We start from the raw sequence: 17,569 nt of genomic DNA on the forward strand, positions 1-17,569 counted from the left end.
ACGTACAATATATTAGATTATCATGTGAGACCTTTTTACTCTATATTTTAAATATAAACAAATGTCAAATATATGTTTTTTTAATCTACGTACAATATATTAGATTATCATAGATCAAAGCATCATAGCAAAATGAATGAGGTTCCAGCCTTAAGTCTTAGCACTAAAAAGATAGAGAAAATTTATACAAACAACCATAAAGAATTTCAAACCCATTGGTAGATTTCACATTAAGAGAGAAGGAAAAAAAATCACCAATTATCACTTATTCACTTAGATAGATTACCAATACATTAGAACTTAAAGTGCGCACTAATTTAGCTACCCCAACACTGATTTTTTAATTGAACAAATATCTTAGATTATTATCTACCCTCTAGCAGCTTGATGTTTTTCAAATTATGGGACCAATCAGCATTGCTCCTAGTTTAAATTATCTACCCTCTTTTCAAGCTGCTTCTTCTTGATGGCATACAGCCATGTTCCTGCATGCATGCATGGTCAATATGAGAGTCCAATGTATCATAGAACATGATGATGGTTAAAGCAAAACATTGATTCTATATACTGATAGATAGAATGATACTCTTGAAAGAGAATAATTACTGCAACGATACTATGAAAACATGTATATTTCTCTAATGCTGCCAGAGCAAGAATTACATAAACACAACATAATCCAGCTAATCAGTGAACATGGTTCTAACAACTTGACCAAACTTATTGGTCTATGCCAATAGATGGACAAATTCATCAATCACATCATTCAGGCTCTTGGTCATGTTCACCCATTCTAGCATTTTCTTGGAGTATACATGCGCATTTAAGTTGCTTGCGAAGAACCTATCAGCCTCTAGCCTCCTGCATAGTGTGTGAAAATTCAAATCTATTATCCAATTTTCATTAACAAAACCACTTCACAAAAGCCCAAATATACTTTAAAACTTAAGGTACTTTTCTTTCAAATAACAACACGATGCAGGGACATTTACAATTATAATGAAGAATTTGATTCACCTAATGTTCAAGAAAAGGGACATTTACAATTATAATTACCATAATGTAAGCAGTGCCAATAATTATAGAAGATGGAATTCGATTCAGTTATGACCAGAGTAAAATCTAGTCATCAACAATAATCAAGCCTAATCCCATATGATGGACTTAGACACACTTAGTAAATCATTATACCATAAAAACTTCATTTATTGATCAACTGTTTCTCTGTTAGCATTATTACTCTTTAGGCTTATGAGGATAGCAAATGAATATTCAAAGTTAGGATGCAGAAGCAGAAAAAAACACTTTGATGGTAGATTACAACTCAGGGTGTGGAAATCATTAAAACATTTGCCATCACTCAACCATGATTGAAATATGAACAACATATGTAATAGCAAGCACTGAAACAAAAAAGACAGGACTGAACTTACAGACAAAATATGCTCTGACACTCGATTGTCAAAAAATGAATCAGGTTTGTTTCATTACATGCACTATTAGATATATATATTAAGAACCTCAAAGACGGAAGTTGAAAATGAAACATAATGGATATGTAATTAGCTTTGTATGATGTATTGCAGCTCATATATTATTTTTATCAAGATAAATCTGAGACATTATTTTCAAAACATGATACTAATGTCTATTGCTCCATAGACTCCAGTAAATCATGATAACAAAAGGACAAATTCTAAACAACAGTCGAACTTATAAGAGAACTAATAAAGAGTGAAACAAAATAAAGTATACATAAAACAAATGAAATCTAAAAATAAAAATGAATCATGAATCAAAATCCATTCAATATAACAAAAAAATCAAATTAAAACCTGAAACAAAGTCCATTCAATCAAACATAAAAATTATAAATGAAAAGAATTACCTTTCCCTAAATGATTCCCTAAACCAAGTATATTTGGGTTGGTCCTAGAACAGAATGATAGCCATGATCAGTACACAACATTATTTTGGTGCATGGATGAACCATATAAAAAAAGGGATATACAAAGCAAGCATTTTATCAAATTGCATTTTAGTTGCCAAAATTTAAATGCAATACCATCAGGGTCAAAAAAGAAAACTTTTTTTTATCTTCCGATTAGGTAACACAGAACTTTTTTGTTCCCCTATATCATCAGGGAAAAAATCAGCCCACTAAAACCATATATAAACAAAACCAAAAAGAACGTTGTTGAGATCATGTGAAAATACACTGAACAATTTGTTTGTGAGTTGTGACTCTAGCAACCTCAAAGTAGGCTTGAAAAGTGCAAAATCATCAGTTCCCATAGGGCTCATTAGAATAGGAACCAAGAATGCATCACTAAGAATTGATGTAAGAAGAAGCTGTAAAAAATGAATATGAATGATAATTAATATAAACGAAAAGGACAAACCCTGTTTCTCAGAAATGCAAAAAAAGTAATGGACTGGCCTGAGAACTAATATGACTTAAGCAATACTTAGAACATTCAAGAGGATCAAAATAAGGAGGCTTCAGCTTTGTGTGATTAGTCCGATCAATTAAGAACATAAAGTCAATATAGGCTATATATATATATATAAAAGAAGCCTTATAGTAGTAGTCAATAATCTGATTTTCTTTTTGATAGTAAGCTAACATGGCATCAAACACTTCAACACAATAAATAATCAATTCTTATTGACCATAGTATTATAATGCCTTGTTCCAATGCCTAATTGGTTGAATTTGTTGACTAAATTACTAACTTAGTATTTATATGATCTGGAAGTGGATGGTGCTAGCTAGACTATGATCAGTCCGTCAGTATAATATACCATGCGGTCTTCAGAATATATTATTTGACATATTAAATTGATGGTGGTCCTAAACTTCTTGCTATATACTATGGATTCATATTTATATAATGTAATTTTAGTATTCCAATGCTATTAGTTTAAGCAGTCTTTATTTAGTATACATAAAGTGAGTGCAAGCAACATGTTACCTAGAAGAATCGGAAGGGGAGAAAAGGTGATCGAGTGGAAAAAAGTGTTACCTAGAAGGAGCCAATATTTAAGAGTTACAAAAACTAAAAAAAGATGTTTTTCATCCACAAACAATTGGCCTTTTTTGCACAAAGGAGCAACATTTAGAGGCAGAATAACAATTCTTCATAAGAGGTTGGCATGATTATAGCAAGGAAAACAAACATAAGAGGGTGGAGGAAAGAGGAATCAAAAGGTTAAATACCAATGAAGCAAACACCAATCTCATCGATCATGAGATTACTGATCGATGCAAGCGAAAGCGGAAGCCTTGGCCGAGCCCTCAGGACCGTAGAGAGAGAGCCAAGCTGCTCCTATGGGTGCTTCATACTATGAAGATTTGAGCCACTAATCGGTGCATCTATGCACTTTATCTTGCAAATTATTGCAAGGGAAACCAACAACAGATCAGCAATACAAAAACCAAGTACATATTATCCCTCCCCCATCAACAATCTGTATTTTTGATCAAATACCAAACATGAGAAAAGCTAACTATAATTAAGAGTTGCAGCACAAGAATTTAGCTGATATGAATATGAGCAGATCCATTAGTCATGAAAAACTAATGCTTCAGAAAAGCAAGGAATGCACGGGTAATAAGCCAGAGAGGAAACACAACTAGGAAAATAAAAGAAGAAAACACATAAAAGAATGACAGGTTTGTAAAAGATGAACCATAGAGCAAACAGTGAGGCTACCTTTGCTTTGAGATTATTTTGTTATAGCCATACCTTCTTTCATACCAGCTAAATTGCAACTCTGATATGTCGATTCTTCTCTTTTCTTGCCCCTGCATTGAAGCGAGCACCACCACCAGAAATCTGAAACAATCCTAGATAGAGAGCAACAGTAAAAAAAAGAGTTTAAAGCAAATGAAAAGAAAACACTGGAGCCAGATGAAGGGAAGGGGTGGAGGGATGAAAATAGGACTTTGCTATTTACAAAAAAAACGCACGGCCAAATTTTCCGGGGAAAATAGGATTGGAATTTTAAATTGCATTTGAGCAGCTGTTACACAAATCAGAGTTAATTGGGCGTGATTAAGAGATAGAATTTCAAATTTAAAAAGTTGTTTTAAATGGAAAAAAGTAAGTAAATTTAGCAATTCATATAAGGAAACAAAATCAACAACTTTGCTAATGGACACTAAAATTAGGGAATCAGCATAAAGGAATTAGAGATTGAGTATCCTTTTCAATTCAAAATTAATAAACGATTAAATTAAACTTATCAGTCAAGTAATCAATTAATGGAGGGAGTAATTTATGGTCAAGAACAAATTCAAATTCAAAAACACTAAAGTCTAAGAGATGAGACAATGAAGGATTAAGGTTTCAGTAGCTCTGCATACCATGGTGGTGGCACAGAAGGATTAAGAAAATTAGACAATGAAAATGAAAATAGTACCTGAAAATGGAAGCAGTTTCAACTGCTTCAGCAGTTCACGGTGACACCATCCAGTCTCAAGCCCTACAACTGCAAGCCAAAACCAAAGAGGGAATCAATGATTAAACCTTCTTGCTTCTTGGGTTCTGAAGCTTGATCCACCTTCCATTAGACACGTCATATTTCACTTTGGAAAGATCAAACCTCCTTCAAAGCACTGAAAATAGGCACAGATGCACGCATTGTAAATATTATTTACAGAAGAAAATACACCTTAGTGGATGTTAAATGGTAAAAGGAACTGTACAGATTTCACAAAAAAAAAGGTAAAAGGAAATGGACAGATTTTACATGAGAGACAGATACCTGACACATACCAAAACCTAATCAATTCATAGACTCAAAAAATTCAAACTTAGAGTAATTGCAAGTGATTCAACCCAATGAAAAAAAGGAACCCAGAAACGAAGAAATCAAGATGCGAACAAAAGCCACCAGAAGTCATGAACAACAAAAACCCAAACTTAATTCATGAAGATTTTGAGAACAAAAAAAACGTACCTTGAACTGATTAATGCGCCTGGTCAACTTGTGCTTGTTGACCTCCATGTCTTTGATGTCAATAGCTTCTTCTTGATGAAGCTCAAGATCATCAATAATCTCAGGGGCCTCCACTGGATCAACAATTAAATTTTCTTCAGTAGTCCTGCAATGCAAATCAAATGAAATTAAATCCATAGATATTGATTTTGTTGAGTGATTATTTGAATATGAAACCCTAACAAAGAGGAAAGAAAAGGAAGGTAGAGCGAAGTGCGAAAACTATAAGGATCACCACAATAGCCCGCCAAATGTTGATATCACTTGAGGCATAATGGTGAAAATAAAATTTGGGGGAATCCTCAAGCTTATGTCTGATGTCAAGATAGAGAAATTGGTTAAATCATAAACATAAATATGGCTGAAATAGTATAAGGGGAATCTAGTCCATAACTATATAGCAATTGAAATTCAAAGTGTAGGGTGGACTGGCAATTGAAGTACAAAACAGAGCATATAAAACTTATCATCTGCGGTTTCAAACACATCCTAATGGAGGCTCTAAAATAATTTGCTAGTAGTGGTACTCAGAATTAGATGGTAGTGATTTCTGTATGAATCATTTGTATATGCTGTAAACTATAAGCAATACGTTGGGGCTCAGGAGTAAATTCAGTCAGGAGTAAAATAATACTGCAAAGCCAAGGAAAAAAAAAGGAACAAAATCACCCTGAAATAACAAAACAGATATGAAACAATGTCTGAGGTTGTGAGGAATTTACTAACTAAGAGAATCAGGATTTGATATAAACATCAAAGCTCTTACCTTGATGGAGGATATAATGTAGAGCATCTGCCTGAATCTGATTTAGGGTTTCTACGAAACATCAGGTATTGTATCTGATGTAGAGAATCGGCCTGCAAACCACAAATTTATCAAAATCAAAATACAGGCACTGAAACATACATCAATTAAGGCCTGAATACCTGCGGTGTCGCCGTCGTGGCGTTGAGAGGAATGAAGCCGGGAGGGGCGATTTACACAGAGTCGAATCCATCAATTCTATGCCACCCATAAACATCTCAGTTACACAGATTCGAAACAGGAACCGAGAGGGGAAGATAGATGCGATTCAAGGGGAATTGGAAGGGGCCATGAGAGATTCGATTGAAGGGGAAGAGAGGGAGGGAGCGATGAGAGAAAAATATCTGCAGAGATGTAATCGGGAATCCATAGTAGAAACGGCAGAGATGAAATCGACGTGCGTAATCGGCAAATATGTTCGTACTCATATTTGACAATCGCGAATGAAGTTTGAAACGGCAGAATATGTAATTGCGAATGAAGGTTGAAACGGCAGAGATGTAAAACGCGTTTAGAATCAATGTGGTTAAGGAGAGATGAGTGAAGGATAAGGAGAAAGGTGTAGGATAAGAAGAAGGAAGGATTGAGTGCCATGTAGGATTTTTCCTGATATTAACCAATCAGATGATGCCAAGTAAGCGATGACTGTGCTGAGATCTTTTCCTAAATGTATATACTATGGATACTACTTAGGGTTTCAAATATTTAAAAAAATAGTTGATTTTTATTAACCGCCATTAATTGAAGTATAAAAATTAAATATGAGGTAACATTTAAAACATTACTTATGTAATTTAACAAAAATTAGGTGCATTAAGGTAGAATATGAAAAAATTCTACTAAATTTGGTCGGTTGATGTCCCATCTTGTTTCATCTCTTGTATTCGTTCAGACATTTTACATTTCCTATTTTGATGAAGTTCGACTTTTAAGTAAAAAAAAGTCATACTCATACAAAATATAAAAAATGCAACTGGAAAATATAAATATATATAAAATGTGATTTGTAGAATTGTATTACTTGGGATTCATATTAATAGCATTTTGATTTGTACACAATATTTGTATTGTTCATACAAATTTAATCTCACAATAAAAAATCATACTCATACAAAATATAAAAAATGCAACTGAAAATATAAATATATATAAAATGTGGTTTGTAGAATTTTGGTACTTGGTATCTATATTAATAGCATTTTGATTTGTACACAATATTTATATTGTTCATACAATTTTAATCTCACACAACAATTTGTTCATATAAAAAAGTAAACAAATATAATGTGTAATGCTCAAATTACTATTATCAATTAAAAGTTTATCACTAACTAGGTCCGAGTCAAATAGCAATGGTATGCAAGTTTGATATTCCGTAAGAATAATGAACAAATTCGAACATTGAAAAGCTATCTATTGGGAGGAACAATCATAGTTTCTAAAACCGGTTTACACCCGTCAATGAAAAAATAAGTTTTCCATTTTTAGTGTTAGGTCAAAAAATATCCTACCTATTCCATGTTCTTATTTTTTATGATGACAAAAAAAGCTATAAAGGCTAATGATCTTATGTGTCCATAGTTTTAATTAGATACATGTATAGAGATCATGCAACGAGAAGAGATGAAGCTAAATGACAACACAAGCTTTGAAGACAATAAGCAGACGTCAACTCTATCGTCTATCAAACATGCACATAGCTCTGTTGTTTGACAAATGCGCACAAAACCAAAGCATTTAATGAAGATACCATGAAGCAAGATTTACAAAGTCATACAAAGTGCATACAAACTTGAAATATCCATCAGACGACACACAACATGAAACATCATCGTCTCAGAAAATCTAAAGTATTGTACGATGAAGATGTGGTACGCCAAATATCTAGTACGCTGAAAGTGTGAGTTTATTGAAGATATAGTCCACACTTATGCAATACAATCAAATGGTTGTACACACTCTATAATGTTCAAATTCAAAAGGTTGCAAAAAAAAAAGTCAACATATGTTGTCATAAGTCTCGTCAACATAGCTCTCTTCACAAAAAAAGAAGAAGCATAGACTGCATACATTTCCTAGGATACTGTTGATATCAATTTATTGAGAAGTCTCCTTATAAGCTGTCAAACGTCATATTCAATCTATACACAACAAGGAGACGAAGAAGAATAAATCGACTGAAGAAGCTATCTTTCTCATTCAAGCCAGCTTAATGTCTTCAAAGTAAAAGAGTCGTTGAAGAAAAGAATCGTTGAAACTTAATGAGTAAGGTTGAAGCAAGACTAGATGTCACGTCCTTAAAGCCTCAAGCCATGACTCATCAAAGGAAGAACTTTAACCTTAGAATACAACTGTCATATCTATCTCATGAAGATATAAAAAGAAGGATTCAAGTTGAAGATCGTGTGTGTGTTGGTGCAAAAATGAAGATTATCTGAAGACAACCAAGTACAAGACACCAAGAGGTTGATATGTCTATTGAAGATCTATGACATACCTTTAAGAAAAAGAAAGGGAGGAAAAACTCAATCAAAATATCTAATTACTAGCATTTGATAGAAACGTAGGAAGTGGTTGAGGTCAATTATATGTACTATATTTTTATCTAGATTGATCTAAATTAGAAGTTAGGATTAGAGAGAATTCAATGTATATTTAGCTTTATCCTCTAAAAACTCCAGAAGGTTGCAATCTAGTATAAATTGAGCACCCATCCATTACTGAAAAGAGAAGTCCTGCAAATACTTGAAAGCTTGAAGAGGCTTAGAAAAGAATACTCTAGAGTGTCTCAAACAAGAAAACTCAACTTCTTGAAGAGTTTGGATGAAAGAACACTTGGGAGGAGTCATGGAGAATACTCAACGACTTGAAGAAGTTGGAGCAAATAATATTCTTTAAACCTGAAGAGGCTTGGATAAAGAATACTTGTTGAGCCGGAAGAGGTTTGGACAATGAAAACTTATTAAGTCTGAAGTGACTTGGACAAAGAGTACTCAACAACTTGGAGAGGTAGAATCAAAGAACACTTGGTATAAGTCTCGAGAATACTCAACAACTTGGACAAGTTGGATTAAATAACATTTTAGAGGAGTCCCAAGGATACTCAACAACGCGAAGACGTTAGATTAAAGAACACATGGGAGGAGTCTTGAACAATATTCAACAACTTGGAGAGGCTGGATCAAAAAAATCTGGGAGAAATCCCTATCATGCTTGTTAAAGAAGGAGTCATGCTAATACTCTTTATAGTGAAAATCTTAGTGGTAGACCAATGAGTGGATGTAGCTCATGTTGGATGAACCGGGATAAAATTTTATGCGTCTTTCAATGTTTACTTTCTTGCATCATGCTTATCTATCATCCATTGTCATCAAACCCAAGAAGGTGCGAGAAGAATTTTAGAAAATATAATTTAAAGTTGTCAAAACCATTAAGGTTTGCACGAACACAATTCAACTTCCCTTCTTATGTCCCTGTGTTTCCATCCATATTTTTGTCACTAGACCAATACAACACCTTTTGCTCCTTTTTACGAGATTTTTTTATTACAATATTTTTTTGGGTAAATTGAAAAGATAAATTGTTCTCTCCAGGAATTGATCCCTAGACCTCCCCACCTCAACTCATATGTCTCATAGCTCTTACCACTTGAGCATTCAATAACTTATTGCAAAATACTAGTATTGATCCTGCGTCATGCAGTGATGAAATAAGTTACCAAATGCTGGCATACATTAGACATTTTCATATTTCTTCTCTCGTTTTTTCTTTTTTAAATTCGTATATTAGCTATTTAAGTTTTTTTTAATCCAAGTTATATTCTAATTCCTTTTTTTTTCTGATTTGTTATGCTTTGAATCATTATACCAAAACCATCTTAATCTTCTAGATGTATATACGAAAACATAAAATGCAAAATTTTCAAGTTAATTTTCAAATTAATCCTTTAAAACTATTTGATATCAATTTTTACATGGCATGTTTGATATCGTTTTGAACGTAAGATATTACATTTAATTTTTTTATATAAAAAATAACCATAATCATTAAAAAAAGCTTTCTCATCAAATATCTTAATGGTAGAAAAATCACAATTGATTTTTATTAATTATTATAATGTCATTAAAACTATTAAATGTCAAATTAATACAATAGTTATTTTTGAAAAAAGTCACATTTGATTTTTTTAATTATTCTAACGCGATTAATAATTATTAAATGTAATATTAATATATTAATTATTTTTGAAAATATGAAATTATTTAATATTTAAATTACTAAAAGAAAATATAAATATGACATCATCCATCTAATTATAATATTTGAGAGAAAACTTATGCAGTAAGATATAGAATGAGAATGTAACACTTATCGGAGTTGTCACTTTTTGTTTAAGATAAGATAAGATAAGATAAGATTTAACAAACAATTTTAATTTATTTATTTTTAAAATGAGAAATATATGGTCAATTTGATCAAAGTAGCACCAGGAATAAAAAAATCCAAACACAAATGGGAAAAAGACATTGTTGGTCCTTTCTCTTCCTTGATTGAAAACAAACACAAACCAAACAAGACTTAGATCTCACCTAAACAATCTCCGAAGCATTCTCATCCTGTCCTAACGACGAATTTCAATATTAACGACGTTGTTGTTGGTTCTTCTCAATTTTAGGGTTTTTTCTTCTTCATGTAATGGGTCTTGGTAACAACGAGGACGAGGATAATCAAGTGGTAGATGGAGGAGATGGTGGCGGAGCCAAGGGTTTCGGTTCAGTGTCTTGCTCAATTTGCCTTGAGGTTGTTGCTGACAATGGGGATAGATCCTGGGCTAAGCTTCATTGTGGTCATCAATTTCATCTGGGTAACTTCAATTTCTCTCTTCTTGAATGCATGCTAATACAATTGAATTGCCATCATGATTTAGAACATTGAATATATTTGAACTGGAATTGTTGAGATCTGAATTCTGTTACTTTGCATGGTTCTTATTCTAGATGACATGATTATTGGCTTTGTTCATTTGGGGTTACAGGATAGAGAGAGTTTATTAGATTACAGGATCCAATTGTTTGTTTGTTTAAATGATTGTGACCAATCCAAAAGGGGCAGCTGATTGTGAAAATCTTGTCGCGACAAACGGCAAAATATGGTTGATTGGATGTGTGTATCTTGCTTTGGAAATTATTAAGTTTGAACTGGTATTTGCAATTTCGATCGGTCGTTTTGACGATGTTTTGGTGAAGTTAGATTTTATGATGGGATTGTAATAGATTCGTTTTCAAGATTTGCAGTTGGTAGGAATCATCTTTATTTATGCCAAAGTTGTTATTGTGGGGGTTGTATTGAATTGCTCGAAGGGTTTTTAATTGTCATATTTTGACTAGCTATAAATCTGGTGGAATTTCTGATTGGCATATGTATTGAAGTTGCCTTATGTTTAGCAGTATGTATTGACTGCTCATTAGTAGGTCTTGTCACAATGAGGAGTCCTGAGTATCTGATTTCATTGTCTTTCAATGAAAAACTTAGTCACAAAGGCACTGATACATATGTATTATCATGCTTGTTTTTGCTGCAACCACAACACTCATGCTTGTTTTATGGCAAAACTTCTAGCTTTCATCAGGTTCCATCCACATGCCACATGGTATCATATTCTTATGCTTATTAATTTTTTTTTTGCATACCATGTAGATTGCATTGGATCAGCATTCAATATAAAAGGGGCAATGCAATGCCCTAATTGTCGGAAGATTGAGAAGGGTCAGTGGCTTTATGCCAATGGTGGTCGGTCATATCCAGAATTCAACATGGATGATTGGACATATGATGAGGACCTGTATGATCTCAGCTACTCTGAATTGGTAATTGTCCTGTTAATTTTGTATTTCATTGGAATTCTATTTTATTCTTGCAGAAGAACTCAGTATAAATATACCTCCTTCAATGGTTATCTATGTTTGTTTATATAAGAAGCACATTTGGTTAGAGCGTGCTCTCATGTAAGGCATTGATCCTGATCATACAGTCATAATGGGTGGGTCGTGATCAAGATTAGATTTAAGTAAAATAATCCTAGATATTCATATAGTGTTGTACCATGAATATTTGCTCATCTCACCTTGTGTGCTTTTTGGACTGTGCACGTGTGTAAAATTGTAAACTTGTTTAATGCTTGGCTTCATCTAAAAGGATTTTCCTTGAAATTTCTGGGGAGGGTGGTTAGCTATGTGCCTTTTATCTATGAAGCATGAACATTTCTTTGTCCAGATGTCAAAGCGTCTGACATGTTTCTGATGCTGACGATACAAAACGCGTCAAACACTTGTCACCAGGTATCCTATTAAAGAGTATAGCTATTTAGCTCAAAAAAAATTTCGTGAAAACTTCATGAACATATTATATAGCCAATCAGATATCAATCACCAACTAGTGTGGGGGAAATAACCATTCATGTGGTCGGTAAAAAATGAATTTTGTGCCACGTATAGTTCGTAATTCAGGGTTGTCAATAGCATGCTATAGCGCCATAGCGGCGCTAGCGTTGCAGTTCAGTGTAGCAGCTGTTGCGGCTGCTAAAGCGGAGGAAATAGTAGCCTTAGCGGTGCTATTTGGCGGAACTGATAATTACCCAATAACAACCAGAATAAGTTCTTGTTAGGGCATTCTGGGGAGGTATTTCAGAACATACTGAAAATGGTCTAGTTTTAGGAGGAAGTGATATCGAACTTTCATGTTTTTAGGCAATTTAGTTTGGCAATTAGAGACTTAAACTTCTCGATTACCTTTTATGTTTTGTTTACGACACGTATGACTTTTTAATGTTAATTATGGCTGCCATGAATTGAGTATTTTTTATCATTTATATGTATATAGTTATAGTATACAAACAAAAAAATTACATAGCGGTCATCCCGCTATAGCGCTTTTAGGGTCAGCCGCTATCCGGGATTGACAACACTGGTTCGTATTAATTCATGGTAAACATTTATGAACTACAAATCATTTCTCCCTATCAAATAAAACCTGTAGGAAACAAAAATTAGAGTAAGGAAGTGTGGGAAATGGAAGAAAAATAAAGAAGAGGGTGGATCTTATAATTTGTGTTACACCCATTGTACTAAGAAGGATCAAAAGGTGAAGAATTTAATAGAAAGAAAAGTGACAAAAAGATTTGAAAGAGTGAGAACAGAGAAACATTGACTATATGAAAAAAACAGAGAAACATGACTGAAAAGGCACAACCAGATCAAAGAAAAATGAGGTTAATAAAAAAAATTCAGAGGGAGGAAAAAAGAATTATTTATTCACCAGAGATAGATGGTGGCTGGAGAATAGAGTCACCGGAGGTGGGTTGCTAGAAAGGGCCGCCGATGAGTAGAGACTGTGCAGCCATTGATGAAAGAGATCGGAAGTGAGAGAATGAAGCCAATTGAGAGTTAGCGTATGGTTGAAATTGCAAGAGAAGAGAGTTTATGTTATGTTTTTAGGGTTTCAGACACGGTTAGAACTCCAATATGGGTTGGGTTGATTGGATCCATCTCCATTTTACCCTTATTTATCCTCCATTTGCGCCATTCCACCATTGAATGACATGGCTTCCTATGTAAAGGTGGCTGCTATAACCTACCTCCTGAAACCTGCAACATCACAGAACCTATATGGTGTCCTATCATATTTCTGCTGTGGCGCCACCATGGCCGCAATTTGACAATACTGCTAATATCTGCTGGTGCATTATTTCTCTCCATTGTCATTTGTAGTATATAAATGATAAATCTAGATGAAATCCATTTTTCTATAAGTGGTTGGACTTTCAAGGTTTTCATTACCCATTTTAATTGGAATGATTTCTCCATTTCATTATATTGATTGATAATATTTTATTACCATTTTGACTATATTTCCCCCTAAAATGTTTTCAGCAATCCTTTGGAGTTCACTGGTGCCCGTTTGGCAACCTGGCAAGACTTCCATCGCCATTTGAGTAAGCAAAGTTAACATTCCACAATGTGCATACAAACTGATCTCTGTTTAAATTCATAAACTTAGGCTTGTCATTTGTCATACTCTTGAGTTCTTTGAAGTGTATAGACTCCTGTTCTTGTGCATTATGAGAAAAGTTGTATATGGATTTTGGGTAGGATGGTTTGAAGACTATTGGTACCGTTTGAGATGTGACTTTGGCCACATTTGACTTAATTAATCAAATTTGATTTCACATTAACTATATTATAAGTGTTTGCTGCAACTAGAAGTGATTAGCTGAGATCATATGTTTAGTTTTAATGTGAAACCTGCTTAGGTTGATTAGCTACTGATGGTATTAGTAATCTGAAGTTCTGGTTATATTTTAGAACCAGATTTTACTAAATAAGAGAAAACTGGTAGAAAGACCAGTGCAAATGTTGAGGAGCGTTGAGATTTTGTAGGGAGTAGCATCAGTCTATATTTAAAAGTCGGTTTCTTGATTCCTTCCATTAAGCAATTGTTTCAATAAGAATACTTCATTTCCATCTGTTTGAATCCGGATTTTGAGTTCTGGCGTAATAGTTATACCCGATTCGGAATCCTCATAAACAGTGGACTTAACCAGTTTTGGGAGAAATTGACAACTTTCCAGTGAACCGGCATTTGAGTTTAACTTGTACTACTTGCAGATTCAGCTAAACATAACTGGGGATAAAAGAAAGAAAGAAGAGGTTGTCATGTTGTGCTTTGGGAATAAGGATGGTAATGAGTGGGATCTTAGAAGGCTACCCGTCCCCCAACCCGTACTTAAAAAAAATGCCCATATCCATACTTTAATGCCCATACCTTTACTCACTTGGTACCTAGATGGCCATACACAAACTCATTACCCACATTTTAGTCAACTTAAGTACGACCTCCCATGATATATTTGTGAGACAAACTAATAAAACATTAATGCTATTATAATATTAACGCTAAGTGAAAAATCAGCCAAAAAATGCTTTCATTGAAAGTTAAAAAATGTTCATAGATCATTCACTTCTTAATTATAAATCAGTACAAATAGAACTACTTAATTTAATTTACAAATTGTAAATACAAATACTATTTATATCTTCTGTATTATATGGATATGTTCAAGTGTATTTTATTCAATCTAACAATAACCGAGCCGGATCTGGTGTATCATTAGGGATTTGCCAGTTTCTCCTCAACAAATAAAATAAGTGATTGGGCAACAGAGATCCTACCTAATGGAGAGATAGTTGGAGTGATGTCCCGAATTCTAGTTGATAATGTTTCCCTCTTCCTCGGAGAAAGACGATGTCTGCTGGTTGGTAGTGTGAGGACTCGTAGTACCTGCGTACCCAAAAGAAAAGGATGCGCTTATTAAAAAACAGGCGATTGCCTGATGATATAACTAGCAAATATGTTTCTCCTCATGTCAATATATTTTATTGTTTAGGGGGGGATTACACTTACTCATTGAATAGTGATGTTACCATTTAATGTTTCTGGAATTTTAGGCAGTTTTTAGAGACTATCCTTTACCCACACACACACACACACACACATGAGGAAGTGTTAGGATGTTTATTCAACTAATATTTATGTTTCTGATTTTTCCAGGGAGGGGGAGTTTTCACAAACTGCATGTAAGATCCCTTTTTCATCTGCCTCCAATTTTTTTAACACCTGCACTGCACTGCACTGAATATATTAATTTACTGGAATGATGCGATGCAGATCATGATATGTTGGGACAACATGCTATTTTTGCTGAACATACAGCTGTATCATCTGGTAGTCATCACTGCCCATATATTGCTTATGTTGGGCCCATACATCCATCTTCCTCCAATTCAGGTGGAACTGTATCAGAGGCTTCTAACTTCAACCATTGGAACGGTTCATCTGTGCCTAATGATATGCCAGCCTCCTTTACGTTTCCTGCTGTGGATCTTCATTATCACGGTTGGGAACACCATTCCCCTCCTTTCTCTACGGCAAGCAGTCGTCTGGTGGCTGCTGATCAGCCCTCAGTATCACCTGGTAATCAAAGGCCAGTGAGGGGTGGTTCGGATGTACCGAGATCAGGATCTTTTATGCATCCCTTCCTTGTTGGTCACAGGTATTTAGAGTTTATGTACCTTATTCAAATTCATATGTTTGCATGGATTACTTGACTACCTGCTCATATGTACTCATTTTCAGTCTTACGGCGTTAAAATCCACAATATTTTTTGTTATATTAAACTAATATATGATAAATCATGTATCTCAGAATCTTCATTGGCTTATGAAAATTTTCTAGGTCATAATAAGATTGATATTCAATGCATTTTATGTTTTGGGGTACAACATTCACTGCACATTTAATTTCTGCAGTTCTGCTGCCAGAGCAGGGAGTTCAGTTGCTTCCTCATTGATTCCTCCTTATCCTGGTAGCAATGCTCGGGCCCGTGATAGAGTCCAGGCTCTTCAAGCATACTATCAACCCCAGCAACCTCCTAATTCAACTACAATGCGGACACCTATTGCTTCTGGAACCCGAAGACCCAGCATTCATGGCGGGTCAGCTCCATTAGCACCAGTGGCCACATCTCTAGACCAAAGCGGCGGCTTCTTTCTGATCCCTCCCAGCTCATCAGGACGCAATTTTCAAGAAGAAAACCATCTACCTAGCCGCTACCATGTGTGGGAAAGAGACCACTTGCCTTCATTGTCACTGAACCATGTTGATAGAGATTCAGGTTGGAGAGCATACCACCAGACCTTCAGCAGGCCAGACCCAGCTACCAGGTCCAGCAGCTTTCGCTCGAGGCACGGATCAGATAGAATGCCTTCACAAAACCGGTAATACACCCATGTCCTGTTTCACTGTGAAGCAAACTACCATTTCTATGGAAAATCAGAACTTATGTATGCTTTGAGAAATGTAACATATTGCTTTGCCATTTGGACCTGTCATGTTATGGCAGACTATAGACACTGGCTGGCCTTGGAAATGATTTTCTGGCCGCCACGTGGCAGTTTGATGGACATTTGCTTCCTCTTGTTTATTTGCCTGGGAGGGCATAAAATAAGACTGTATCTAGTTGGGGAAGTTGGGTTTATGGACAGTCATTTCAAGTGATAAATCAGTTGGATGGAAGCTGGTGTGGTTGGATCTGTAGTGGGGTAGGTATTATGTTTGATTATGATGCTCATTCAAATGCTTTACCTCTACCCCATGTTGAGAGTGATTTTGTAAATTGTTGTGCAAGAAACGAGCAAGGTATGGAACTGTCATGAGAACTGCCATACCTCGAAATATTTGTAATTTAACGATGGTTTTCAAAATAATGGTTTGTCTGGTGGATGTTATAAAATCAGGACGGTTTTCAAAGTAATTAGGTAGTCCGTAATCCCTAGATGAAAATCTAGAGATAAACTCGGTAACTCCGAATTTTTTCAGCCAATATTTTCAATCCAAAAAAAATTGTCTCCTAAGAAAATGTGTTTTATTTTCCGATGCAGAAAAAAAGAAAATGTGTTTTGAAAAGTTTAGATTCTTGCGCAAGTAATGACTTTCTGCGAGTTAAGTAGTGTCAAGCTTTCGCAACCAGAACATTCTTCACAAATAACATAGGAGATATCCATGTTGATATATTCTCTTTTTATACTATTATTTTGTATTATGTTTTTTTTTTTTGATACATCGGGTATTATGTTGATTTGATTGAAACTTTTTTATTTATTTTTAACTTGGGGCTAAAATATTTATATTAAGATGAAATTTAA

The 17,569-nt window shown here is 34.6% G+C and overlaps 1 protein-coding gene and 1 long non-coding RNA gene across 2 annotated transcripts; one reads left to right on the plus strand and one right to left on the minus strand.

The window, feature by feature from the left end:
• Nucleotides 1-5,271: 5,271 nt before the first annotated feature.
• Nucleotides 5,272-6,173, minus strand: LOC130721573 (uncharacterized). Its single transcript, XR_009013513.1, has 3 exons — nt 5,932-6,173; nt 5,771-5,862; nt 5,272-5,318 (listed from the first exon to the last, which is right to left on the minus strand). It is a non-coding gene; the product is annotated as an uncharacterized LOC130721573 (long non-coding RNA).
• Nucleotides 6,174-10,318: 4,145 nt separating this feature from the next.
• On the plus strand, nt 10,319-17,157 carry LOC130717281 (E3 ubiquitin-protein ligase RFI2-like). Its single transcript, XM_057567455.1, has 6 exons — nt 10,319-10,673; nt 11,507-11,676; nt 13,738-13,799; nt 15,416-15,441; nt 15,533-15,917; nt 16,175-17,157. Exons 1-6 carry the CDS (start codon nt 10,505-10,507, stop codon nt 16,644-16,646), a joined length of 1,284 nt encoding a protein of 427 aa, XP_057423438.1. The 5' UTR covers nt 10,319-10,504; the 3' UTR covers nt 16,647-17,157.
• The last annotated feature ends 412 nt before the right edge of the window (nt 17,158-17,569 follow it).

Source organism: Lotus japonicus, chromosome 5 (genome assembly GCF_012489685.1).
Source record: "Lotus japonicus ecotype B-129 chromosome 5, LjGifu_v1.2".
NCBI classification, from domain to species: Eukaryota; Viridiplantae; Streptophyta; class Magnoliopsida; order Fabales; family Fabaceae; genus Lotus; species Lotus japonicus.

What these genes read in the sequence shown, in the direction of transcription:
- LOC130717281 (XM_057567455.1), top strand. Translation starts at nt 10,505, where the DNA reads ATGGGTCTTGGTAACAACGAGGACGAGGATAATCAAGTGGTAGATGGA. An exon ending in TGGTCATCAATTTCATCTGG is followed by an intron (nt 10,674 to 11,506) that starts GTAACTTCAATT and finishes CATACCATGTAG; the next exon opens with ATTGCATTGGATCAGCATTC. An exon ending in CCCTTCCTTGTTGGTCACAG is followed by an intron (nt 15,918 to 16,174) that starts GTATTTAGAGTT and finishes TAATTTCTGCAG; the next exon opens with TTCTGCTGCCAGAGCAGGGA.